Below are 27,131 nucleotides of genomic sequence, written 5' to 3'. Positions count from 1 at the left end.
TGTTACAGCAGCCAAGAGTACTGTATAAGGGATTGTTCTGCAGCAGGCGTTGTACAGCCTGCTCCGAGGCTTAGCAGAGCCATTTGCTTCACAAAGGGCTCTGAAACTCCTGTTGAGATGCACAATCAAAATGCTTTTCTTAGACTTCCTCACTTACCCTAACAAATACAGAGAAAGGGAGTGCAACGTTCAAGACAGGCTGGATTTTAAGGAGCAGATTAAGAAGAGGAAGATTCAGAATAAGCATAGCAAAGCAACATGAGAAAGGTATTAAATTGTAAACCCAAACCAGTTTACCCTTGAAATTCTAAATCTCGGTGCTGGGAGCTGTTGTCTCCGGAGAAGCTGCAGTGTAACGTGAGCCTCAGATGCACTGTCAGGAGTTCCCTGCTGGCTGATGGCTACAGCACACAAAACACTGTCTGCAGGCACTGCTCAGGGACTGGAAGGAGGAATCCAGCGAGTACCGCAGTGCTCACGAGAAGTTTTTGCTATTTGTAAAAAACAGTTTCAGGTAAATGTGAAGTAAAAAAGCCTCACATCATCTACATTTATTTTCCATAGAAGTCAATGAAATATTTGTCCATCAACACATAGGCACGTCCCCACACGGGAATTAGAGCACGAGGTAATTAGTGCTGAGTTAATGCTCGTTCATTGCAGTGCTGTTCTCTCTCTGCTCTCGCAGGCTATCCCGACCCTGAGGTGATGTGGTTCAAGGACGACCAGCCTGTCAAGGAGTCCCGTCACTTCCAGATAGATTACGACGAGGAAGGGAACTGTTCTTTGACTATTTCTGAAGTGTGTGGGGACGATGATGCCAAATACACCTGCAAAGCTGTTAACAGCCTTGGGGAAGCCACGTGCACCGCAGAGCTCCTTGTGGAAACAATGGCAGAAGGAGAGGGAGAAGGAGAAGAAGGTGAAGAGGAGGAAGAATGAAACAAGGCTAAAATAAAATATATTTAAAGACTCTCCTTATAAGGCTCAGAAAACCAAGTTATCAAAAGCACCTTGTGTGAAACGTAGGTCTTTGGGGGGTTGTTTTTTCAGCATGATCAGTTGATACCTGTTAGCTTTATGTATGGGCATTATTTCCAACCAGCAGGCTTTTTAAGTTGCTAGCATGATTGGATTGACTTTAAGCAAGCCATCAACTAAGTTGCCCAAGCTACTTTTAAAATCACATGTATGGAAACTAAGTTATATTCTGAACATCTTAAAGAAAAATAGTCTATTTACTGAGCTCATTGCTCTTTGCCATCACTTTTCTCAGCCAAAACCGCAGCTAAGTTGGCTCCTCAAGATCTACTTTAAAGGAATTGTTGGCCAGACATGCAGTGAATCTCTCCAGTGCTGAGGAATAGGCTGAGCTGCATCTTCTCTAAGGGAAGGTTTGACACAGCCAGCATTGCAATTTGTATGTTGGCATGGTTCATTTCTTGTTTCCTTTAAGCAGAGTCTCACAGACCAAACTTCAAACATTTTCACTGCCTCTGACAGTGAGCTGTTAGTGCCCTTGTATTTCTGGCAAGCATTGAACATCCAGGTGGCTTCCTGAGATACTCCTGATCTTGCTTTTAGCCAGCTGATCCCACTTTGTCATCTTTCCCTTATGGAGCCTGTCACTTCAGTGCAGTTGCAGCTGCCTACTTAAGAAACAGACTGAAAACACAAAGACTGAGAATATTTTCTGTGTTTCTGGTCAGTCTGACAAAGACTTACAATTCATATATATGCTGCTGTGAAAAAACAGGTTATTGCACAATCGGTGATTTCTCTGTGCATGTCTGTGAATGGAATTCCAGGTTAGTTAAAGTTTTACCTGCATTTATTTGGCAATTGCAAAACAGATTTCAACTGATGATAAGCTGGAAACTCCCACAGATTTTTTTGAGTAGCCAAAAAGATAGTAGCCTGGATTACAAACTCCTCTATTCTTAGCAATTTCCAAAGAATCTTAACCTATATAGGACCTATTTCTACCTTATGAGCTTGACTGTCTTGTTTTTGTCTTGAACCTGCACCAATAAGGCTGTTGCGTTTTTTAAAAACGCAGAAAAAACAAAAAAAATCCAAACCCCATTTTTTTCTCAGAAATGGTTAACGCACTCAGACTTAGTAACTTTGCTTTCCTTTCACAGTATTGGCACTTTTTAATTTTTTTTTGTTGTTCAGAGGTAATATCAGAGGCTGAAAGGTGATTATGCATAATCCAAAACCAGTGTGTCTTATACCTATGTATCATTCCAAAAGTGATTCTTTTTCTTTTCCACTTTTTGTGTGCAAAGTGCAACCATTTGCATTTCAAAGGTTACCTCTTCTAAAAAAAAAAGACATTACCTTAAATCCTCACCATTAAGTAGTCAGTGTACTTTAATACAGGTGTGTACATTACCAACCTTAGGTTGTTTGATATTACCTAGTTGTGTATGTTTCATATGATTTGCTCTTCTGCATTCAAAGCTCAACTAATGTGGGTGACACAACAGTTTGTAACTGCTTTACTCTTTGTTGCTAAGTTCAGATTGCCAGCATGTCTTTCTTTTCAATTGATAAAAACCTCTTGTTATACTAAACACAGTATTGCCACAACTCCTTATACAGAAAGGTTTTGAATCTGATTTAGAGCATACAGAGTTTTCCTCACTTTTTTTTTTTTAATGTTTTAGGCAACGGGGTGTATTTTATACCTTAATAAAAATATGCTAATGTTCTCCCTGTTTGTTAAACTATCAGAATTGCAAAGATGAGACTGCTACGGCTGTAGTTACTCACGGTTCCTAAATAAATACTACCACAAAGCACACTCCTCGTATGCTCTATTGCAGCGTCACCGCGTCCACCTTGGCCAGGCCTCTCCTCCTGCCCCTCAGGTGGCCTCAGCAGAGCCTCCCTGATGTCTGTGGTGCTGCTGCCCTTCTCCTGCCCTGGCTGGTGCTGAGTGGAGGCTGCTCTGCCCCAGTGCCACCAGCTGCAGCCCGGGGCTGGCACTCGTGGCCTCGTGCTCTGCCACGTCCCCAGTGTCACCACAGGCCTCCATGGGAACGTGGATGGGGCACCAGGGTGGCTCTGGGCTTGTTTCACAGTTGGGAACTCCCATATGGTGGGGAAACGTAGAGTTCTGGAAGACTGTGGGAGGAAGAGAGAAAAAAATCAGGGAAGACTCAATGTAGATACTGACTTACACCAATGTTTCTAAAAACTCTAAAAGAGATTAGCACAAATCTGCTTGTGCTGCCTTTATTCAGACTTCTGCTGTCATGCAGCCCACATCACCACAGGCCATGCAGGACCACACAGACTCTCCTTAAAGCAAAGATTGTGCAAACACCCTGCTTGTAGCAACATGCCTCTTGAGCAAATCCTCAGCCCTTCCAAGAGCCATCTCAGCAGGTGTGCCCCACTGTCTCGTGACTGTACTGGCTTTGTTCAGTGACTGTACCTGGCTGTGTCCAGTGACTGCTGGTGTCCTACTGCAGGGAGGCACCTGCCTGAAGCAGGAAAAGCCCTGGCTCTGCTGGGCTGCCCTGTGGGCACAGCAAGGTCTGTGGGTGCAATGGGTATCAAAGCCCACAGACTCAGAATTGCTGTTCCTGCACAGATCTTCCCTTCCCTCTCCTCCTTCACTACTCCTTTTGTGTTCCACAGGCTATAACCTGCCTATTTTTCATTTGCCCCAAGGATATTCCAAGGGGTTTACCATCTGCCTCTAGCTTCCTATTAACATCCATTCTATTCTGCAGGAAACAATGACCTCCACTTCCAAAATTATGTGACATGCATCTGATTCAGCTCTGAGCAATTGACTGCAAGCTGTATTTGACCTTGAATTTTTTGCTTTGTTTGATGAATAGAATTCTATTTCCACTGAAGAAAGATATTTTATGTACTTGAAACTCTGTCTCATTTTGCCAGCCGTGGTTTAATAAAAGGCATTACCTCTTTCTATAAACCTTCCCTTGCTTGTATAATGTTTGCAGAAGTCCAGTCTTGGGGTGTCATAGGGCTGAAACCCCAATAGCAGAGGTTATGCAAGACACAGGAACTGCCAGAGGTGGGCCACTTAATTCTCCTTGTATTTCTTTTGTATAACATTCAGTCTTCTCAGGAGACAATGGAGAATTTGGGGCTGGCTGCTGTTTTTCACTACTTGGATTTCTGGATTTGCAGAAACTTAATTTACTTAAAGACCAAACTGTCCAACCTTCCAAGCATGCTGTGCACATTTCTGCTTGATGAGGAGACCTTTGCTAATTGCATGCGTGGCGTGCAGTCACTGGGTCCCCATTTCCCTGAGTTGACACGGAAAGCAGCATGGGACTGCACACTCCTCTCCTCTGCGGTGACTGTCAGACTTAGCAAACAGAGGCCTTTTTTTTTCTTTACTTGCTACATGAATAATGAATGATTCGTTTTTCTAAAATTTGTTACATTTATTGAAATATTGCACCAAAGCATAGTTGTTTGAAAATTGAGTTCTCATAAATCATCTTGCCTTTTGAGCCCTATTGTCTGCAAGAGATATGCACATGAATTTATAAACCACAAAAATACTCACATGGAAGCAGAATTTCTGAGATGGGGAGTGAGGCTTATGCTGTTATTCTGCACTGCTCATAAAGGGACTGCACCACGACATGCATGGGAAATAAACCGAGAAATGTTTATGGGAATGGAGAAGTAACTCCACAACGTGTTTACAATTTCTGTAGGGGAGAAAAAAATAAAAATTCTTCTGTTGTGGCTGTTCAGAAAGGCAGTTCTGTTTGTTGCTGGGAAAGTAATGCTTTCCAGGCTTTTGCTCTTGTAGGGAGCTTCAGCAGGAAACGAGTTACAACTTCTCATTCACACAGCATCACAGCATTGTGGGGTGGGAAGAGACTGGAGATCACCCAGTCCAATCCCCTGCCCAGGCAGGGTCACCAGAGCAGGTGACACAGGGACGTGTCTGGCTGGGTTTGGAATGTCTCCAGAGAGGGAAACTCCACGGCTTCGCTGGGCAGCCTGTTCCAGTGCTCTGCCACCCTGGCACACTGTAAAGCAGCTTTTCCTCATGCTTAGGCGAAACCTCTTGTGTGAGTTTATGGCCATTGCTCCCTGTCCTGTAGCTGGGCACACCGAAAAGCCTGGCAGCAACCTCTTGGCACCTGCCTTTGAGATGTTTATGTGCATTAATGGAGATCGCCTCTCAGTCGTCTCTCCTCTGAACTACATTACAAAAGTGATGAAAACCTATGAGATATTCCATAAATAACCGTACCAACTAACGCCGTTAACGTCTCTAGGGACACGGGACACCTGTCTGCAGAGGGGCGTTTTGAACCAGCCCTGAAAACCGAGCGCTCAGGGCGCTGATCCCCGGCCGGGTCCCGCTCCCTGCCCCGCGGAACGGCCGCAGCTCCCGAGCCGAGCCGGCCCCGCGGCGTGAGGGGCGCGGGCGCTGCCGCGGCTGCGCGGAGCTGTCCCCGCCCGGCGCGCGGGAAGTCCCGCCCCGTGCCCGCCGAGCGCCGGCAGCGGGCGGGGCGCGGGAGCCGCGAGATGGCGGCGGCCGGGAGCGGCGGGAGCCGGGCGGACAACGGCTACGGCGGGCAGCAGGCGCGGCGCAGGAAGGGCCCGGGCGCGCTGGCCACGGGCTACCTCGTTATCTACAACGTGGTGATGACGGCGGGGTAAGGACCGGCCCGGGCCGCCTGCGGGGCTCCCCGGCCGGGGCCGCCGCCGGGGCGCGGGGCTGCGCTCGGCCGGGCTGCGGCCGCGGGTGGGTTCGGCGGGGCAGCGAGGGCAGGGCTGGGCTGGGCAGCGAGGGCAGGGCAGGGAGCGGGGCCGGGCCGAGAGCAGCGGCCTCTCCCGCCGCCGCCGTGGCCGCGCTCCCGTCGGTCCCGAGCCCATGGGCTGCACCGCCCGGGGCCGGGTCTGTGCCCCCCGTGCTGTCAGCGGCCCTGCCTCGCACTTCGGGTCAGGCTCAGGCGCACAGCCGAGCCCTCGCTCACCGCTCCTCGTGCTGGCGAGCGGCTCCTGCGCGTCCAGGCTCAGCTGCCTTGACGCTGTCCCGGCTCTCGCCGTGCTCTGTGACCGTAACCCCGGCTGGGTGCCCGGTGTCCCTCGGCCTGTCCCTGCCCGGCCCGGGTGAGCCCTCAGCGCTGCCCGCCCCGCCCCGCCTGTCCGGCTGCCCGTCCGGAGCGGGCTGTGCACAGCACGGTGTGGATGCGGGTGCCCTGAGAGCTGCCATTGACACGTTCATTGCTCTGCAGCAGCTCTCACATCCAGCTGGCCGTAGGTTCCTCACATCACCATGTCTGTGGTGTGGAGTCCAGCAGGTTTCACTAGAGGTGACCCTAAATACAGGGAATTTGTCCGCAGCAGTAGTTAAAGGCAAAGATCTTGAGCCCTGCAGGATTTCTCCGTAGACCCTTCAGCTGCTCTGTAATTTGAGGTTGGAAGCTGCTTTTGGGATGTTTGAGCTCCTGGACCAGCTTGGTGCTCTGCCCTTGCCCTGCATGGTGTAATGCAGTCTGGGGCCAATTGGTGCTTGCTCAGGTGTGTTCTTAGGTACAGAACTAAAAATAGTGACAACTGGGGACTCTCAAGAGAAAGGAGACTTTTTTCTTCTTTTTTTTTTTTTAATTAATTTGTGGCTGTCGCATCTCATTAGAATCCAGATAAAAATAAAACGGTCTTTTGAAAGATTGAGGATATTTGGGTGGGAGAAGAAAAGAGCCTTTAAAATGGATCCCAAATGGTGGTGTTTTCCACTAGATAAACCCTGTCAGGTGAGGAGTTGAGCAAACGCAGTAGTGTCATGTTTGGGGGAAAGGTTAGTGTAGAATTAATATAGATAAAATCCACTTCAATCAGGCAGTTGGACATGAAGATTCTAGCCTTTGCTGGTGGCAGCTGAACCTGTTTCAGCTTACAAGATATTTCCACTTGTGTGGATCAGAGGTAGGGGAGCTGGCAGAGCTCGGTTCTTGTGAGGTGCTTGGTACACCCGTTACCCAACAGCTGTGTTACTGTGAGATGTCACTGAGCTCGTTGATGGCTCCATAGGATATTTGCAGGGTATTTCACTCAGAGGGCAAGGATAATTACCCACCAGTTTGATTTCAGTAATCTGTTGTTTCAGAAATAATTGCATGAGTAATACAACACGTTGCAGGCAGTCAGGAGAGCTTTTTAGTTTTGTTGTGGTGTCCCTGCACAATGTTAAGGAGTTCACCTCTGAACTCTTCTAAGAAATAAAAGCATTTCCCTGCTTATTTTCCTGCTCATATGCAATTCACTTGTGTTTATAAAAGATATAAAAAACCTGAGAGAGAAGCTGTGGTATAAATGGAACGTTTTCTTTGTGGTCATGAACTTTCTGTCATGGCATGTGAGCTCCTGGGCATGGGAAATTTCTATTTCTTCAAGAAAGAAGAACAAATAAAAAAAAATGAGTGCTGGAACTCAGAAATAAATAGCATAAACCTCTATTTAGCTTTCTGTTGACATATAAATCTTGATCACAGTGTTGCCCATTTTCGTGATTTACATCAAATCTCTTAGAAAATTCCACTCTTGGGTGGGATGTGATTTATAGTGCTTTAACATGAGCTGTTTTTTTTCTGGAGAGGGCTGTGATTAAGTGATTTCTGCAGTTTGGGAAGTTACCATATGAGTTCTGTGATCATGGTCATATCTCTGTGTTGTCTCTCACTTTTATTTCGGGGTAGGTCACCGAGGGCTCTCACTGATAATTCCTCTTCAAATGGATGAGGAGGCTGCACTTCCCCTGGACACTGCTGAACTTCCACAATATACAGGACTGAGCTTAGGAAGAAAGCTCAGTTTGTTTCTTATTATTGTGAAGCCTTTTAAAAAGGTAGTTTTTCTGGAGTTGGTTGACAGAAGCTCAGTTGTTCAGACGAGAAGATGGAAAGATTGATACACAACTGGTGGCACTGATTATTTACTGACCCCCTGTCAGTCAGAGTGCTCAGACTTAGCTTCTCCAACTGCACTGCCTTGGAAAGAGAATTGTGAAAAGAAAAAAACAAAAAATTCCAGGTGCCCAGGTGTTGAACTGATACTCTTACAGCACATGGGATTTTGTGGAAGTGGTTTGTTTGGTTTACAAAAGGCTTATAAACTAAAGCACACAACAGCATTGTTGTGCAGTAAATAGGTATTAAAGTAAATGTTTTAAAACCATAGTTGCCTTAAGTATTAACTGTTTAAAATAGATCAAGTGACAGTTGAAAAATGTCAGCATAGCTACTGCATTTACTTTGCATTTATCTTGGCTTAGCTAAAGAAAACACAACTTACTCCAAAAATAATAGATCTTATTTCTAGTTTCATGCTGTAGTGCACGTAGTGTATGGATTCCTACATAAAAACCCATACAATGGTTTTTACAAGAGCAAAAACAGTACAAAAAGCATGGGTACCTGTGGATCTCTGACTGGAGCTGCATGCACTTACTATGGTTCATGTTTTGGGTGGTTTTTTTTTTTAGAAATGGGAAAATCATGGTACAGGGGATAACCAGGACTGCAGCTGGTTCTCAGCTGTATTGCTCAGGTTTTACTGCCCATGGTTCACAGCCTTAAGCTGCAGAAAGCTCTGCATCTTGCTCCTCTCGTGTTCAGGCAGACTCTTTCCCCATCACAGAGGGAAGCTGTGTAGTCATGCCTGGCCTGGCATGGGGAGCTCATTTCTGGAGGCAGAGACACAGCATAGCAATGATTGTTCCTAAAAACTGCCTGACCAAAATCACTGGATAGTACTGGGTGGGGAGTTGGGGCATGCTGCTAGAGCTGAGTATAAATGTTAGATAAGCTGCTTTAAAAGGTGATTATGTTTCTTATTTTTAGTCAAGTGCTGTAACTGACTAGTACTTCTGGGTATAAGTAGCTGGTGGTAGTATAAACAATTAATTTTAAAAGGATTTCACTCAACCAGGTCGATGGTAATGCAATAGCTTTTGAATGTGCAAGGGTTTGTATTAATCAGTGTTACTCAAACAGTGTTCCAGATTATGAGTTTCATTGTCCATGTCTTCCCTGAGTGCTTGTTGAGAGTCAAAGTACATTTCTCCCTTTCAGGTGCACTCACTGCATAGCTCTGCTGTATTCTCTTGCATAAATGTTACAGAACCAAAGTAAACTTTGCATAAGAAAATGCCTTTTTATGACCTGTGAGAGAGACAAGGGAGTTTACCTAAGGACCTGAGCACAAAGCTTGTCTATCAAGTCTGACCAAATTAAAGTATCCATTTTTCTTATTCTGGATTAATCAAAGAATGGTAACTGTCCAGTTTGGAGTTTACAGACAGGGTAACAGTAATTTAATGAAGTGTAACTCCAGGTGGAGTTCAGTGTGTAGGTCAGAGAAATGAGCTTTCATGAGACAGTGGTGTCTTTTGCTGCCCTTCTAAACTTCTTGCCAAGTTCCGTTTTCAGCTGATATTCCTTGGTTTCACCTTCTCCTGTTCCATTTTGTCTAGTCCTAGAAGGTGAAGAACTATTTAAGAGTCACAGAAGCAGGACAGAGATACTAAAAGCTTCAGCACAAACTAGGCTCAGCTTTCAATTTCGTATGGATTCATGCTCTGATCTGTATCAAATGCCTTTTGAAGGATAGGAAATGGAATGGAAAGTACAGTCCTGCTGGAGTCAGTGGTCTGGCACGAGGGTGGGGCAGAGCAAAAGGCTGGAGCTCCTCTGGGAGCTGTGGGATTCACCTGTCTGTGCTCAGGTGAGAATGGTTGGCAGGCACAGCCAAGAGCTGGCATCTTGTGCAACTGCAGAAATTGCTCAATTCAGCAGTTTCTCAACAAACATGGAAGATCAGGAAAAACAGAGAAACTTGACAGATGAGAAGAGTACAGTGCCAGCCTGCTCTGATTCCTGTCCTAAAGAAGAAGCAGTTGGTGTTACAGGGGACAATCACTAATACTGTGGTGCTTACTGGTTTATTCTGCACTGAAGTCCAAATACAAAATGAATCTGATTTATTCCTTGTAAACAGCAATCACTTTGCAAATGTTTGTCTTTTGGTTTCACAAGATGGCTTTAACTGAAATAACTTGTCACTCTGTAGAAAGGGAGGGCTTGTTTCTCTTTCCCATTTATCTTCCCCACTCCCCTGCTTTTCTTTGGTGCTTGTCTTCCAGAAGTTAAGGCAGAAAGTAATCAGCTTTCTTTCAGTTCTGCTAACAGATTTTGTTACAAACACAAACTTGGATGGCAGTTGCTTATTGTTGAAAAATCTTCAACAATAAGTAACTCTTGAACTTCACTTCGTGTTTCAAACAATTGTTACATTTGGGATAATATGTGCCCATACTCTGCAATATCCAAGCTGATGTGGTACTTGTAAGATTCTTGTATGCTGTAAATAAAGGGAATTTCTTCATCATCCCTGTTACAAAACCACAGCTGCACACTTTTTTCCAGAGGGTGAAAACTATTGTGTAGTCAGTGGGCTTGCTACATGTCTACACATTGAGGTGAGCTGTTAGCAATGACACTTGGTGATTTACACAAGGAGTTTGGAGGGAGATGGAGGTAAAACTGGGTGGCACTCAGAGTAATTGAGTGTTAGACAGCCAGGATGAGCCTGTCAGTGAAAGGTTTGGGGGCCCCTGTTAAGGATTCTCCTTGACCAAGCAGCCCCTTCTCCCCATATTGCCAAAAGCAATTGGAAATAAAGCTCACTGTAGATGCTATTTTCAAATGAAGAGTGTTTGACTGGGGTTGACCACTCACCTTGGATTTGTGGTTTGGCAAAGACTTGACTGCAGAATTTCTCATGCTGGGGGCAAGCACCAGCTCTGGACGGCTGTGGTACTTAGTGAAAGCTTCATCAGCCAGGATGAAAATTGTTTAGGTTTGTTTAAGTTACCTGAAGGGAAAATGAGCAGGGTTAGCAGGTCACATTGTTCACATACAGTTGCAGTTACATGGGCATGGCTTACATAGGCTCAGATATATTTGTTGGTTAAAAAGGAAAACTGGGATGGGAATGGCCATGCTGTCTTCAAGGCTTTAGCAGGCTCAGTTTCCTTGAAGTTATTCATCTATAACCATTTCTCATATAATATATGCTCCCAGCTAAGCTGGATGATCTCTCATAGAGTCCAGGAGTTTACTTTGAACTGAACCAAAATGTTAAAATCTAAAAAATCTAAAATTCTGAATCTTGTTTATGTCATACTGCTCTAAGCTGGTAATAGGTCTCACTAGCTGTCAGGGGTTTTCTGCTTCAACTGAGAAAATATGATGCCAATCTGCCATGAATACATTCCATAACTAATTAAACAGAGCTCACTGAAAAATAAATGGAGACATTAGAGAAATTGCTACCATGTTGGTGCTGAAAAATGCTTTTAAAATGCATCATCTTTCACTTGGGTAAATTTGTAGAAGATGCAAGTATTTGACATTTCCAGTTTTGCAGAGTTAGTGTATTTCAGGACAGTTCTGCCTGTTGCTTCCTCAAGTATTGAGAGAGAGATTAAAGGTTTCTTTTAATTTATGCTTTGCTTAATGTCTCCTTTTGTCTCTGTTTCAGGTGGCTCGTTATTGCAGTCGGCCTAGTTCGGGCATATCTGGCTAAAGGCAGCTACCACAGCCTTTACTATTCAATAGAAAAGCCCCTGAAATTCTTCCAAACTGGAGCTTTGCTAGAGGTGAGTGTAGTCCTATTCCCTGGCCTTACTAATATTTGCATGAATGTGTTGTATTTCTTACATTTACTCTTCACTCTGCTGAAGAGCTCACACAAAAGCTGAGTTTTCCTTTTAGCAAGAGGGAGTTTTACTGTCTGCCATTTAGCTTGGGCAGCAGAGCTAAATATTAATTTTAATCATTGAAATGCAAATACTGAATCTTAAACACTTGTAACAGAACTAAATGTGTTGTCTGAATTGCTTAATTTGAAATGTTAGTGATTTGAATTTTTCTTTTTGTTCTAGATTCTGCACTGTGCACTTGGTAAGCTTGCAAATTTTCTGTTTACTATTTTTATAGAAGACTGAACTTTTAGCAATATATTAGCAAGAAAAATGTTACAGTCTGTGAATTGCTGAATTTACTGCTTGCATAACTTACTAATTTTTGTTTGAAATACATTGCAGTTTTTAACTCCCTAATTTGAGAAGTCACAAAACAATTAAACAGTGCTTTAGCTCCTATCTGAATGTTCACTAGCCACTACTTAAAGATGGTGTTGAGGTTCCTAAAGCTGCAACTACGAATTTGGTGTTTTTCATCATTGTCCAGACAGCCACATAATGGAGAAGTTATTGGATTGTAGGTTCATAGTGAGTTCTGGGGGATGCTTCAATAACCAAGTGAGGTGTTGGGAGAGCTGGTGCTGGGAATGTGTCAGCAGAGGGCAGTCTGGTTCTGTAGTTAATGAAGTAGTTCTGACTCTCCTGAATCATCCAGCTGCTCTGAAAATGTCTTAAGAAGGCATTTCCTAAACTGTGCACAGATCACCCCAGGAAGGGAATGATCATATACACCTCAAATTAATGTAAAAGTTTCTCAGAGTAAACTGTGTGTATCATCTATTTGCCTGTGCTGCCAAGGCAGTCCTTCCAATGCTGTTTAATTTTACTAAATATCAATTACTGTTTTTTTGCCAGAATAAACATACTTAAAAAAAAAAAGTAAAAATTAATATTAAAATGTACCATTTTAAGGTCTTATTTAACAAGTGGCAAGAAGCAGAAGTTAAATCTTGGAACACTGGAGAAAAAACCTTGCAGATAAAATGCTGGTTTTATCATCCTAAATCCATAGTGCTTTGCTGTTTTCTCAGTTGATTTGAGATGTAGATCCATTTAGCTCATGGGATCCTTAGTAGCACAATTTAATATTAGAGAGAGCCATTAAGAGCAAGTGGCAACATTTTATACTGTTTTTATTCTTTTTGCTTTCCCTAACAAAACTCTTTTGCAAGAGACTGGTTTTCTTGTAAGTGGCTGTGGATTATATTTTTTTCTGTTAATGGAAGTGTTTGTCAGCTAAATAAAGTGAGGGGGGTTTGCACAGCTGGATGCACTGCTGCTGTCTGCTGCAGTCCCACTGACTGTAGCACAAGTTCCTATGGAAGGAGAAACAGGAAATTTGCAGATTCCTTTGCCCCTGCTGAACTAATTGCTCTAACTAGAGCTGTAATTCTCTGTCAATAGAAAAGCTTATGTGTGACAGATGGCTGTGTGTATCAGCATAACTTTTCTCTCTACATCTTTTCAGTAGAATCTGAAATGTTAGCATCTGTGAGGCAAGTCCTTCAAAATACAAGGATTGATAGGGGAGTGTCTCTGTGAAGCATGGTTGAGAACAGGACTTTGACATATGGCAAAGATTTATAAAATGCAGAGCTGGAAAGGAGGTAACATGTAGTCCAGAGACCAAGACAGTGGGATAAAACTGAAGAGAACTATGTCTGTAGGATTTTCCTTTTCCCTTTCAAAGAAGCCAAAACATATCAATGAAAATAATTCAACTGAAACTTGTTTTTGGCTTTTCTTACTCTCTCTTCCTAACTCATTTTCTCTTTGGTCCCTGCATCTCTCTGAGGCTGTTGGGTTGCTTGTGGTTTGCATTAGCTTTACAAGCACTTTTTACTGTCTCTTAGGAGCTGCACCTGCTCTTTATCATTTCACTATTAGAAGAAAATAAAACTTTGAGATGCAAAGTTTAGAAATTTTGTGTAATCTTACAGTCTAAAACAATTCCTGCTCTGACAGACCTGGCTGTGTAGGGTCCTTTTACTGACAGGTCAGTTGGAACTTGCTGGGAGAACCAGTGATATCTGCTTGCTTGAGAAAATCTTCAAGTTGCCTCTGTACCTGCCAGTGCATCAGCTGTTCCCTGGGGTTTGTTTGTTGTGGGGTTGGTTTTTTTGGTTGGTTTTTTTTTTTTTTTTTTTTTTTTTTTTTTTTTTTGTTTTGTTTTGTTTTTTTTGTTTGGGGGTTTTTCTGAGTTGTATTTCCAGGAAGGAGCTACAAACTTTTCATCTATTGAAATATGGGCTAGATCAGTGTTTCTGAAAAAGACTTATAATTTTTGATGGCTCTTTTTTTTTAGAGTATACAGTGCAAAGCATATTTATTGTCTTTACTTTTTAAATCACAGTAATGAAGAGTATCTTGGATATTTTAATCAAACAGGATTATTTGAAATTCTGTATCCCAGAAGCTGTTTCATTGGAATTATCTGATTGAGCTGTTCTGTGTATTGAGGAATGTGCTGTGATTGCAATGAGATCAATTACATTTGTTTGCATTTTGATGCAGAAAGCCTTGTCAGGGGATTTGCACTGCATTATGCTGTATAAACATACTGAAGGACTGACTTCAGAATTTCAAATTAAAAAAAAAATTATATGCTTTCCTTCCAGAAATTTCAAATAACTGGACTTTGGTATAGCTGTGTTTTATTTCCCCACCCCTACCTTGTTAATCAGACGTATTTACTAATTGCAAAATATCTTCCAGGCATTGTTCCCTCTTCTGTTGTTCTGACTGCTTTCCAAGTGATGTCAAGGGTTTTCCTGACATGGGCAGTAACACATAGTGTAAAAGAGGTAAGTCAAGATACAAATTGATAGAAAAGCTATTGATCCATTCTGAAAAGCAAGTGTTGATTGCTGTCTTATTGTCCTTAAAATGTCTTCTGTTTGTATCCCACCATGGGAAATTGTTCATATGAATTTCTGTGGATCAAAAGAAATAAAAATAGATCTGATGTCATCTTTTGTTGACAGTCAAACAGAGCGAGGTCTGATTCTGTCGCTGTGAGACATCTGGCTCCTGGATAGATTCTGCAGTCCTTACTGACAGTTACACAGCTTCCAGTGTGTAACACAGAGCACAGAATTTGGTACAGCCTTGTAGTGTTCATCTCACTAGTGCCAGCATTAAAAGCAAAATCTCATTGCCCTCCTGCATATGCAGTTCACTTCCTGTGGCACCTGAAACTCCCCCTCAATTGTTTGTGCACAGCATTGCTCTCCATTGTCACTCTCCAGGGTAATCTTTCCTCTGTCCTTCATTCAATTTTCTTATATTCAAATGTAGGTAAATTTTGGGGGCTGAGTGTTTTTTCTCACTGCTCACCACACCAAACAGTGCTGTACTTCAGGCAGATCTCTTTAGAATCTTTTGGAAGCCCTGTTTTTTGAACATGATTTCTGACAGCTATTTGAAAATCTAGACATACTTTAATTGGTACAGGTTATGGTGACTGATTCATGTCATCTGAATCCTTGTAGTAGTCCAAATATGCTGCATCTCTGCTGTAGCCAAATAATTTTACTAGTTTTCTTCTCATTAAAGAAAGAAATTAGTCTTGATACCAGTGTCAGCATGGGTGCCTGAAATAAGTGACAGTCATGTTATGCATAAGATTATTTGTGACTTGAATGGAGAATGTCTTAAGGAACTTGGCTTACTACAAAGTCTTGAGGGAAGCTGCTTTCTCTTCCTTCCTCCAAACCTGCTATCAGAGCATCCATGCACATGTAGAGTAACATAAGTCACTGTAGTTCCCAGCAATTATCAGTCCTTTCTGGTATTGTGATGCTTGTTCATGTGAAGCTTTAGTTTCATGCTGCTTAAAGTGGAGGAATGTTATTTTTCTCAATAAACATAAAACCTTGGACTTCCCTATTGGTGCACATTAATGTACTCTGGTCTCTGTTTAACTCACCAGAAATAAGTACTAGGTTTTGATAAAAAAAAAAACATAATCTCAAGATGTTAGATTTTATATATATTTATAAAATTCTTACAATAAATACTTTTGGAGTTTTGCTTGTTATCTATATGATTTTGGGATATCTGGTGCTTCATAAAAAACAGTGATAATCTGTTTTTATGAATTGTCTCCTGGTTTTGAAGTAACCCAAACATTAAAGGTTACATTGGAAGGATTAGAATTATTCTATGTGTTGTCTGTTAGACATCAAAGAAAAACCTGTAATGTGATTGTGGGTTAGGTTTTTTTGAAGCTTATGCCCACATTCTCACCAGAGAAAATTGACAAAATGGGAGCAATGAGTATAGCCAAATATTTGACTTTTAACAAGGATTCTTTCAACAATATTCCCTGCAGATTTTTTTCCCCACACTTGTGTGGTCTTATGGTTAAAGTCTTGCAAGAGACTGTATTGTGTTACTTTTTTAATGCCTTAGTAAATGGGTATGAGAATGGCTTGGATGAGGAACCCTGTGATGAATTTCTGACCTGTGACTTAGAGCCAATAAATCAAATAAGAGGCTGTGATCTGCTCCCTCCCCTTGCCCCAACCAGGGAGCTGCAGGCTCACCTGGGGAGATGTTTTGCAAGTGTCACAAGTGTTCTACTTTCTCTAAAGGGCTGTCTGCACAAGTGAGCTCCATGGTGAAGGCCAGGATTAAATTCTCACACAGCTTTGTGGAACTTGTAAGCGATGCAGTTGCATGATGAGGTCCTTGTAAAACAAACTGCAGTTTTCCTCTTTAACTTTTTGAATGAGACTTGTTCAGTATCTTGCTTTACCAGACTGTTTTCATATATAATACAGCTAAAAGAAGAAATGTGTATTGCATCCCTCCTTCTGTCAGGATACACTTTTGGAAATGTGATGTGATTTAAAGCATGCTTCTTGCCACTAACTTGTTTGTGCTTTTTGTGGACTTCAGTGCTGCTGTGTTGTTAAACTCAATATGAAGTTATTCACAATAAATGTTAAAGCATGGCAATGTTAAAGCACTGCACACTGAGATTCTCCTCACCTGCACTGTGGGAGCAGTTGTTGGTGTTGTGGAGGAGGGCCTGGCACATCATCAGTGCTGGCCATTATGTCAGAAAGGAACCAGTTCAGTGAATTTTACTGTTTCCCCTGCAAAGGAGGGCAGAGAACAAACAGCCTGGTGTGAAGGGCAGGGAGAGTGTAGGCATAGGAGAACAGAAAGTGCCCTTCAGCTCAAAAGAGGTCTTTTGGAATTTGTGTGAGCAGTGAGATCATATGGTGACATCATGGCAGGTCTTTGTGGAGTTCCATTCTGATAGATAATTCTGCACCCAGTTTGGATGGGTAATTTAAAAATGGTGTCAGCAAGCATATATTGCTTATCCCATTGGGCTCAGTTACTGATGGGTTGCAAATAAGTGTAATTTATATTTAGAGGAACTTTTGTAGAACACACAGACAAGAGATGCTGTGAAAACATCATTTAAAGCATGTAGAATTGGTAATTCTAGTACCTGCAGTGGGGAATTGATATCTTCAATCAGTAGTAAAGCATACTTACTTAAAAGAGGGAATGACAACTTAGGATATTTAGGACTAAGTTGTTGTAAAAAGTCCATGATGAAAGGGTCAGAAGTCTGAATGGCTGAGTACAGTTGAAAAACCTGACTCATCATTGCTTTACATCTATGTAAAATTAAAGCAATACCATACAACACAATGGTCTATCAGGCCCCTTGTGCCTACTGTGAAATTTCCTTTTTTTTCCTCTGAATTTGATGTTTTATTTTTTAATTACTGCACCAGAGAACCAGCTCTTTGGAGAGAGACATGCTGTTCCAATATTTTCCATCATTACACTTGCATAGTGCTGCTGGTTTTGCTCTTCTGCATTGGATTGCTTAATTATGTGTTTAGCTGAAATTTTCTGCAAATTTCTCAAACTGTTTCTCTTAATGTAGAGAAATTTCCCTTTCCAATCTTAAGGAGAACATTAAAAACCTCTCAGCCTTTATTTTGTCAACTCCCAGTTCTCATCTTTGCATCTTAAAAGACAGTGGTTTCTTTTATATTTTAGCAAACATTGTTGGCTATTCACAGTATTTAAGAAAAGCTGAAATATATCCAGGACCCTCCTTGCTGATATGTTGGCTTGAAACACATGCCAGAAATCATGCCTGTTGTTTGATTGGCTCCTATTAAAAGAGTTGGATAAATAAGGTGTAAATAAAGTTTTGACTTGTGTCTAAGACTTCCATGAAAGACTGGCATGAAGAAAGTAGTGGAAGAAGAATTGAATTCTCAGGGAGCATTGGCCTTAGTGGTTATTGTGTATTTGCCCTGTCTTCAGCTTGGAGGAGGAATGATGCAAATGCAGCATTAGCAGTGGCTAAAAGAGTAAGAACTCCTGAAAAATTGTTTTTCCTTAGATAGGGAGACAAGCTATGAAGGCACAATCAGTGATTCTTTAAGTGACCCAACACGGTTGTGTGTTTCATAATGGGGTGAACTTACAATACAAAGGAGAGGGGGAGACCAGACCTTGGAGGCAGTGTTAGAGATGTCATGTGCTAGAACTGGACTGTAACTGCTGTAATTTCCACTCCAGTGTGTATGATTCACTGGTAGCACCCCAGTTTCTTGTCCTTGCTCATATCCTTGGGTGCTACTTCAAGCTCCAAACTTTGGGTTTTGACTTTTCCCGTTTCCATAGCTAGGGAAAGAAGTGGGATTTAAAGCACAGGTTGAAGCCTGGGCCTCACAGGTTTAGGTGAACTCATCACTAAGCTGCTACTCCCGAGTTGGCCAGAAGATGCAGCTCTGGAGTGCTTGTCAAGCACATTCCTCCTCTGGAGCAGCAGCATCTGCTCACTTTTCCCTGTTGAGAACTAAGAACTTATAAAGCAGACCTCAAACAGAATTAGGATCCTGCAGCAATGTCTAAAAATAGATTGGGGCTCTTCTCTGAAAATCTCCAAATGATTTTTGAATTTTGCTCTTTTATGATGATGTAAGGGAGATTAATATATAAACAAATTATTAGAATGTGGGAAAAGAAAAAGAATAAGGTTCTTTTGCTGCAAAATGCAATGAAAGTGACCTGAAATGTTACACGCTGCAGAACATAGATTTACAGCACAATACTGATTACCAGCAGCTCTGCATTCCAGGATAGCTCAAGATTTTTGTGTAAGTTTTTCTGGGTTTTGCAGTCTGTAACAAAGCTTTTTCTGGGTAATTCCCTTGGAAAAAAATTCCCTTTTTTTACCCAAAAGTATATTATCAGTCCCCTCCTATTAAGAAAATTCTGATTGTCCATATATATATATATATATATTCTTGACCCTTTTTTTTTATCTGTTGGTTTATACTTTGTCCAAGATGAATAGAGTGCACTACCCACATCTCCTGACTTCCTTTTCCCTTTTTTCAAGAGTTGGAAGAAAAGAGAAAATATGGGCCCATGTGGTTGGGCTCTTTTCATTCCCACTGTCCACTGAATTTGGGCTCCAGGTGCTCATACAGCTGGGAATTCTGTTGAAGAGTAGAGGGAGAAGGCTGAATTAAAATCATGTCTGGTCCCTCAAGAGTTTGTTCTGTGGGTTTGTGACCCCACATGTACTTGAGATCCATCAGGAACTTGAACCTCATAATGGTGCTCCATAATCTAATCAATATAGCTGTTCATTTTAAAGTACATGCTTTTGAGGATTTGCCTTATAAATATCACACATAAAGGCAGTTTATTACAGAATGTTTTGGGCTTGAAGGGGCCCACAAGGATCACTGAGGCAGCTCCTAAATGATCCCATGCAGGGATCAAGCCCACAAGCTTGGCATTATTAGCACCATGCTCAGAGCAGCTGAGCTGATCTCAGGGTTAAAATGTGGGGGGAGTTGCAGCTGCTTCCTTGATGTGTGAGTGACATAAAAGCTCCAAGAGGTGTAAAGCAGTGAAACGTGATACTGCCTTGAGTGTAACATTAGAGGAACTGTGCTAGTTACAATAAGCAGAAAATGGAGCAAGGAACAGTGAATCAGGTGCCTGTCAAGCTTACCTGAGGTGACACAATCTGAGCATGGTTCTTCTCTCCTGCCAGCCTGAGATCTGGTGTTAGCTGTTCTGCTGCTGCTCAAAAGTAGCACCCAGTTTCTGACCAGAAAAGGAAAACAGTGCTTCTGCTCAGAAGCACCATGAGCTAGTATTAGAATATTAAGTGTATGCCAAGTATCAGGTGTTAGACCATTCTTTCTGCACTAGGAGACAGTCATAGGACTGAAATAGAAGCTGGTACTTTATAGAATGGGAAGAGTTAAGAATTATACTCAGCTTTTCAGGGTTTCTTGTACCAGTTTACCTTGCTCAGAATATGAGAGCTGAAGTTACCTGATCATGAAGCAGAGCTATTCTTAAGCAACCAGAAAAATACAGAGCATGATAAGAAGGGTTTTTACTGTTGTTACTAATGTTGCTTTTAAGCTCATTCTTGGAGTCTGTTCTCTAAAATGATGCAGTAAAGTAACCCACAGGAATTGATTTCTGTGAGGTTTCCTTGGGTCTGGTGAATAACTGGTAATGCTCAAGCTCATACAAAGCCTTTTCTCTGTTCTCACAGGTACAAAGTGAAGACAGTGTCCTCTTGTTTGTAGTGGCCTGGACAATCACCGAGATCATCCGTTACTCTTTTTACACCTTTAGCTTGTTAAACCATCTCCCTTATCTCATCAAATGGGCCAGGTCGGTAGCATGGTAAAAGTTACAGCCTTAAAGCACTGATCTGACAGGGATATTTATCTTGTAAAGTAGTTGCAGTGCAAAAAATTAGATTCTGCCTTCAGGTAATTGCCCAGTTTGTGAACGTGGCTGCCTAGCTTCTTTCCAGCAGATTTTTGGGTTACAAAGATTTATTGCATTGCAAGCTGAAAGAGGCATTTGTCTGAACTCATTTTCAAAATAATTGTTTGTCAGAAACTGATATGTAACAGTAGGGGATGGCAGTAAGTAAACTGACATTTAGCAGTAGTTCTTGAATGCAGTGGTTATCATTGAAATAATATTTAAGCTCATTGATTAACATCAACTATATTTGACCCCGTTTTAAGTAGTAAAATTACTTCTACCAAAGAGTTCAGAAATCAAATTAACAAAGTGTGTATGTGTGGAGAATAGCTTTAAAGATAATTTGTGGATTGTCATATAAAATCTTTAAGTATTTCCAAATGATTGCTGATCGGAATACTCACCTTGCAATAGTGCTCATACCTTGCCATGCTCTAATCAAATAAGATCTAAGAAAAAGAAATACTGAGTGGAGAATTCAAAATTTGAATATCTCTAATATCATTTAACAAACATTTTGTCAGAGTTTGTAATAACTTAATTCTTTCTGTGTTTCATTCTAGGTACACTTTGTTTATAGTATTGTATCCAATGGGAGTCTCAGGTGAATTACTCACAATATATGCTGCATTACCCTTCGTCAGGCAGTCTGGCTTGTATTCCATTAGTTTACCTAACAAGTACAATTTTTCATTTGACTACTATACATTCCTGATCCTGGTCATGATCTCTTACATTCCAAGTAAGTATGAGTTTGTTAGGTTTCTTTGTATTAACAGCTGTACTGGGAAAAACAAACAATTGTGGGATTAACATACATAGGAGTAACCAATTTAGCCTGCTGATGACCTTGTTTAATTTTTGCATGGTTCCCAAAGGTTTCTCATGGAAATTTCAGCTTTTGCTGTTTGTGTATGTATGTTTTCCACCCCCTCCTTTGTTGTTTTGCAAACATGCTGTTTACCATAGTTTTAGAAATAAAAAGAGAAAAAGCTCTGGATAGACAGAGATGAAAGAGGCACTGATGTGTATAAAATGCCTTAGAGCCTGAAAAAGTGACAGTAGAATTACAAAAAATCAAACAAATCTGGAAATTTTTCTGCCCTGCAGTCTGTTTTCTTTGTATTGTGTGCATGCAGTTATGGCAGCTTTTGTCATCTGCTTCCACATTTAGAGTTAAATAAGGCATTTTGCATTTTATTAAAAATGTGATTTCTCTAGCAGAAAAATTAGTAGTACCTGAAGCCTAAGAACAATATCAGTTCATCTCTTTAGAGTGTAAAGGCAATAGATAATTTAAACAAAAAGTGGATTAGCACATTCTGTAATAGAGAATTGGTGAACTGACCGTGTACTGTGCATCTTGCAGGCCTCTCTTGACTCTTTATTGACTTGGGTGTGTTTTCTCCTCAGTCTTCCCTCAGCTCTATTTCCACATGCTGCATCAGAGGCGGAAGGTTCTCTCCCACACTGAGGAACACAAGAAGCCGGAGTAATTCCAACTCCTTTTCAGAACTTTTCAAACATCAAAATGCTGCAGTTTTTCAATACCCAGCACATTTGTAAAGAGTATACCAAGATAAGTCAGAGGTAAAAGACCAGTAATTTAGCAAGAATAACTAATAAATCTGATTTCAGTGAAATTCCAGGATGTCAAACATTGAAATAATTTCAGCTTGCAGTGCTTCGGAAAACTTAAACTTTATATGGCTTGGCAGTTAACCTTTTCCTTAAATGATGTGCTAAATGGTTTTCATTTATTACTAAATGCCTGAAGGTTGCAGTATGAGTGATGAAGTTGTACCCACTAAATGCCTGAATTGGGATTATATTACTGATACCTCCTTTTTTAAGTGCTTGACTGCATGCCAGAAACTGTATGTATTGCTGTGAAAGCAAACAATATGCTCTGGAATATTTCAGGATAATGTCAGAGACTTCAGTGGAGAATGTAATCTGGGCAAAGTATTTGAATTTAGAAAGGTAGGTTGTGTATTTTAAAGGTGATGGGAACAAGAACAAGAAACCAGTTATGGAAAATGAGGGGAATGTGGTTCTTTAGGAATTTAAACAGTGTCTGACCAGAGTGTGCTCTCTGAAGATCTTGTTTAAGCTGATCACTCAGATGCTAATATTAATTCAAAGACTGTAATTCTTATCCAAAACATTAAAACCACCCCAAGTACTGCATCCCTGAATACTTTTTTTGCATATTAAAAAAATAAATAATACTAACTGTAATACTTTAGTGGTATCAGTAATGAATCTAAACAATATAAGGAGGTAGTTCACCCAGAAACAGGTGCAGTTCTCCCTTTTTTACTATAAATTATCATCTCTAGTCATTGTCTGTGATACTCATCTTTCAGTGCTGAGGTCTGCTTGGTCTACTGTGTTTGGGGGCCTTGTTCCTTAGCCTGACTTTTCTCAAGTGACTGAGGTCATCACTCTGGCACATCCAAGCAGGCAGTTCCAGGCACTCAGCTTCTGAAGTGTTGCAAAGTCACAATCTGCTCCTTGCAGAGCAAATTCTCACGTGTTACTTGCTGCCTTTGCATGCAGGACAAGCCACCCTCGTCTGCTCTTTGGAAAGAATAGAAGACCACAAGGAGTTACATTCTCCTAGGTGCTTTCTCAGGTTCTCAGGCTTTACCTTTCCTTGGAAGGGAAGAGGAAAAGGAAGGAAGGAGCTGAGAAAGGCTTGTGGTGAGGCAGAAGGCATTAGTGCTGTGTGAGCTGTGCCCAAGCCTAGAAGAAACTTCTGATTGGGAGCAACAGGGTGGGGAATGAAGTGAACAAAAGGAGAAGGTAAATGAATGGATATCCAGGCAGAGACAAAAGGAAATGTAGGTTATGGCTTTGCTCTGTTAGGAATTGATGGCCAGACAGTCCTGTCTGCAGCCAGTGGGAGCCACTAGACATGTGAGCCTCTCTGGCTTCCCTCTGGTCATGATTCAGTGCACAGATGAGGTGTGACCCTCCCTTGCTGCCTGCAGTGCTGCCTCATGCTGGGCCTGCCAGCACTCCCCTGCACATGGCCTGGTTGTGTTTGACACATCCCAGCTCTTCTAAACACAGCTGGGAGGTACTGAGGACACAGACTCTCTGTTCTAGCAGTTGGGAAGAGCTGGATTTACAGTTATCATATACATTTATTATATACAGTTATTCAGATTTATGCTTGTCAGAGCAATATTAAAAAAAACAAACTTGTTATTTTTCAGTGATTTTTCTTTGGCTCCATCAAAAAGACTGAATTTCCCTGTGTCTGACTATACAGAGCCTTTCCTGTTCAACACAAACAGGATTATTATAGGCAGAGAAAGGACAAGAGACAATAATAATCTTTGTTCTATTTTCAACATTTTGGAGCCAGTTATTGACTGGATTATAAAACACAGGAGGTTGTAGCAAGTTGGGTGTTGGTCTTTTCTCCCAAGTTACAAGCAGTAGGACTAGAGCATACTGCCTCTTGTTGTGACAAGGAAGGTCTAGATGGGATATTAGGGAAAATTTCTTCATGGAAAGAGATGTCAAGCATTGGAACAAGCTGCCCAGGGACATGATAGAGTCACCATCCTTGAAGGTATTTAAAATACCTGAAGATTGGTGCATAAGGATGTGTTTTACTGGGATTTTGCAGTGTTAGGATGATGGTTGGACTCAATCTTAGAGGTCTTTTCCAACCCAAACAATTCTGTGATTGTATTACTATGGCCATATACAACCTCAAAATGGTTTTGGATTCAAAGATGCAACAATTCCATTAGTTTCTGTATTAGGTTATGAGCTTTGTTGTAGTGATCTGAGAAATGTTACATTATTCTAAAGTCATTGTTTGAAAGTGTGAGCTTCCATCTCTGAACAAAAATCTCCTTTTGCTTCTACTTGCTATTAAAGAAGTTAATGTCAATATTTCTGAAGGATGTCATCTAAAAGATCTGATTTCCTGATGTACTTAGGTTACTGGATATTGTCAATGCTCGGCTCCTGAACTTTTCTTAATTTGATTTCTGTGCCCAAGTAAAAGATTTGGTTTCAAATTTGTTGGTCCAATTTGGAGATAAAAAAATGGCTGTGTAATATTCCTGCATGAAACAAGCTCCAGGCTCTGTTGATGAGAAAGATACAGAACAGATCTACAACAGATAGCACTGGCACCATGGAAAAGCAGAGCAAGCTGCCACTAGTGAGAAAACCTCTACAACCAACACCTTTGCTGAATAGGCTTTAATATGGAATATTTACTTTAATTGAAAGTATCAGTTTATGACAGAAATGCAAATAAACTATGGCCTTTTAAAAGAAAATGGAGTTACTTTTCTTTTCAAAAGAAAAAGTAGTTGCGTTATCAGTCAAAATTCTTACCGGCAAAGATGATTTATGGATTATATTCTGAAGTCTGAATGTGCAGTTAGTGTGTACAAAAATTCAGTGCTTTATGTTGCAGTGCTTTTTCAAGTTAAACTTCCATGGAAATCACTGGAAGGTGATCTTGAGAGAGAACTGTAGTGTGATACCCTAAAACTGTTTGGGTTGTTCCCTAATACTGATTTTGCTGACACATGTGGGGTTTCTTCTCCTCATAAGAGAAGTTTCCCCTCATCTGTCACTGAAATTGTGGTTTCTTGAGCTCTGTAACAGAAGCTTTGATTGGTACTGTGTCACAAGTGCAGAAGGGTTTATTTTCCCCACAGACTGTTTACTTGGCTTGCATGTTCTCTCTCAGCCTCTCCAAACCAGCAGGCCCCCCTGCTTTGGTGCTCTCTGTTGTGTGCACTGGTTCAGTTGACAGCACTTTCTGTTCTACCATGCCAGCTCTGAGTTAGTCACTGCCCTCCAAAAGACCAAGGTTTTCACCAGTGTGTGCTTTACAACTGGAATTGTAGACATGTTCATATTTGTAAATTGCAGTAAGAATGCAGGTTACAGTGCAGGTAAATTGTAATTTTTTCACAATGTGATGTTTTTATCAGAGGGTTTTTTTCTTATCATTATGAAGGTTGGCATTTGTGTGGACCAATCTGCAGTGTCATTTTAAAACTTATCTTTCAGCTTAAAATTTTCATGAGTATACATCAAATCATATATTTTGATGTATATGTCAGTGAAACTTGGGTGAAAACTATATACAGTCATTTTTGTATTTTTTTCTATGTTGTGAAGAATAAAATTGTAATTTTATAAGTCTGATTCACTAAGATTATTATAAGTTAAATGTATTTTTTGTATATTTAGGAATCTGATATTACCTGGAGCTCTGAAAGACTTAAGCATAGATTTTTTTATGCATGGTTGAAAGATATTTCAACTTGATAATGCAGTGAAATGGTTTGTATGCTAAAATACTAGTCTGTGTTGTTGCCTTGTGCAGTTGATTCTGTGCTCTCTGCCTGGATTTGGCCTACTGAACAGTGATACTAATTGCTATAATACAAATAAAATAATTCTGAACAAAATATGTTGTATTGTTGCTGTTTAAGGAACAAAAGCAGATACTTTGCAAGTATGAGTTAGGGCTGTGTTTTTATTCGTTTGTATACAATGTGTATCTTCTAATTTACAAGTTCTTTTAGCATAGGTAACTCTGGAACTCGGACAAAAGAAATAAGAAACTTCATGTTGTTATTAATGTTCTGCTTTCCACATTGAAAAGAAGTGCTCATAACAACACCTTGAACTGACTGTGTCAACACTCAGAACTCCCTGAAGGATCCTCAGTTGAGTGTGAGCTCTTTGTTCTCCTGCTGTTTTCTGTACTTGATGCTGATGGTTTCCTTCAAAAACAAAATTGAGTATTATAAATATAGTGGAATGCTAAACTAATGCAACAGAGTACTTCAGAGTTCATCTACTAAATATAATATGTCTGCTACCACGGCAACGTTTTTAGCATTTTTAACACTTCCTGAGAGAGATTTAAAAACGGTGTCTAGATGACATTAATGCCCATAAATAACAAGTTACAATCCTCTAAAAGGAACTGAGTGGTAGCTGCAGAGTGAGTGCTATTATTCCAGGCATATGCTTGTCATAAGATTGCACAACTACAGTGATTTTTTTGTTGACTGAGAGGGGATGAAATGGTGTTGTCATGCCCAGCATCAGCACATGTCCTACGCATGATGGCTGTGACTTAGCACTGCTGTGTAATTAAAAACTCAGAAATGCTGTGCTGGAGAGGTGCTGAGCTCTGCTTGTGCCTTGCAGGAACTATCACTGGCTATTTGTGTTTCCTCTCTGCCGTTTGAAAACAGTGTCTGTGGAACAATTTTAGTTCCCTAGGGTAACAGTAAAGAATCTGAAAAGCATAAGGATTCTGTGGTTGTCAGCAAATTAATGTCACAGTAATATGTAAGGCTCATCTTGAAGCATTGGCAGTTCTTGATATAAGACTAGAGGAGGGATCTGTGCTGGGCTGCTGAATATAAAATAAAAAGGTGTGAATATCTGTGTGATTCAGTTTCATGTGATGTGAACTGAGCATTTCTGCTGTTGGGAGTGATTGATTCAAGCCACCCAACTGCCTGGAACTTCATTCAGTATCAAGTGGCTT

The 27,131-nt window shown here is 41.2% G+C and overlaps 2 protein-coding genes across 2 annotated transcripts in view; both read left to right on the top strand.

The window, feature by feature from the left end:
- The window catches only part of MYLK (myosin light chain kinase), a 140,589-nt gene extending 137,784 nt beyond the window's left edge, over positions 1 to 2,805 (top strand). The window contains exon 31 of the mRNA XM_058027524.1: positions 689 to 2,805. Within this exon, the coding sequence (XP_057883507.1) occupies positions 689 to 942 (254 nt within the window). The 3' untranslated portion in view covers positions 943 to 2,805. The remainder of the gene's footprint in view (positions 1 to 688) is intronic.
- Positions 2,806 to 5,541: 2,736 nt separating this feature from the next.
- HACD2 (3-hydroxyacyl-CoA dehydratase 2) lies at positions 5,542 to 26,034 on the top strand. Its single transcript, XM_058027523.1, has 7 exons — positions 5,542 to 5,672; positions 11,560 to 11,677; positions 11,963 to 11,981; positions 14,498 to 14,586; positions 20,352 to 20,473; positions 21,139 to 21,317; positions 21,989 to 26,034. Exons 1-7 carry the CDS (start codon positions 5,542 to 5,544, stop codon positions 22,069 to 22,071), a joined length of 741 nt encoding a protein of 246 aa, XP_057883506.1. The 3' UTR covers positions 22,072 to 26,034.
- The last annotated feature ends 1,097 nt before the right edge of the window (positions 26,035 to 27,131 follow it).

The sequence above is a fragment of the Melospiza georgiana genome, chromosome 7, assembly GCF_028018845.1.
Source record: "Melospiza georgiana isolate bMelGeo1 chromosome 7, bMelGeo1.pri, whole genome shotgun sequence".
Lineage (NCBI taxonomy): Eukaryota > Metazoa > Chordata > Aves > Passeriformes > Passerellidae > Melospiza > Melospiza georgiana.
This window is presented reverse-complemented; position numbering and strand designations above follow the sequence as displayed.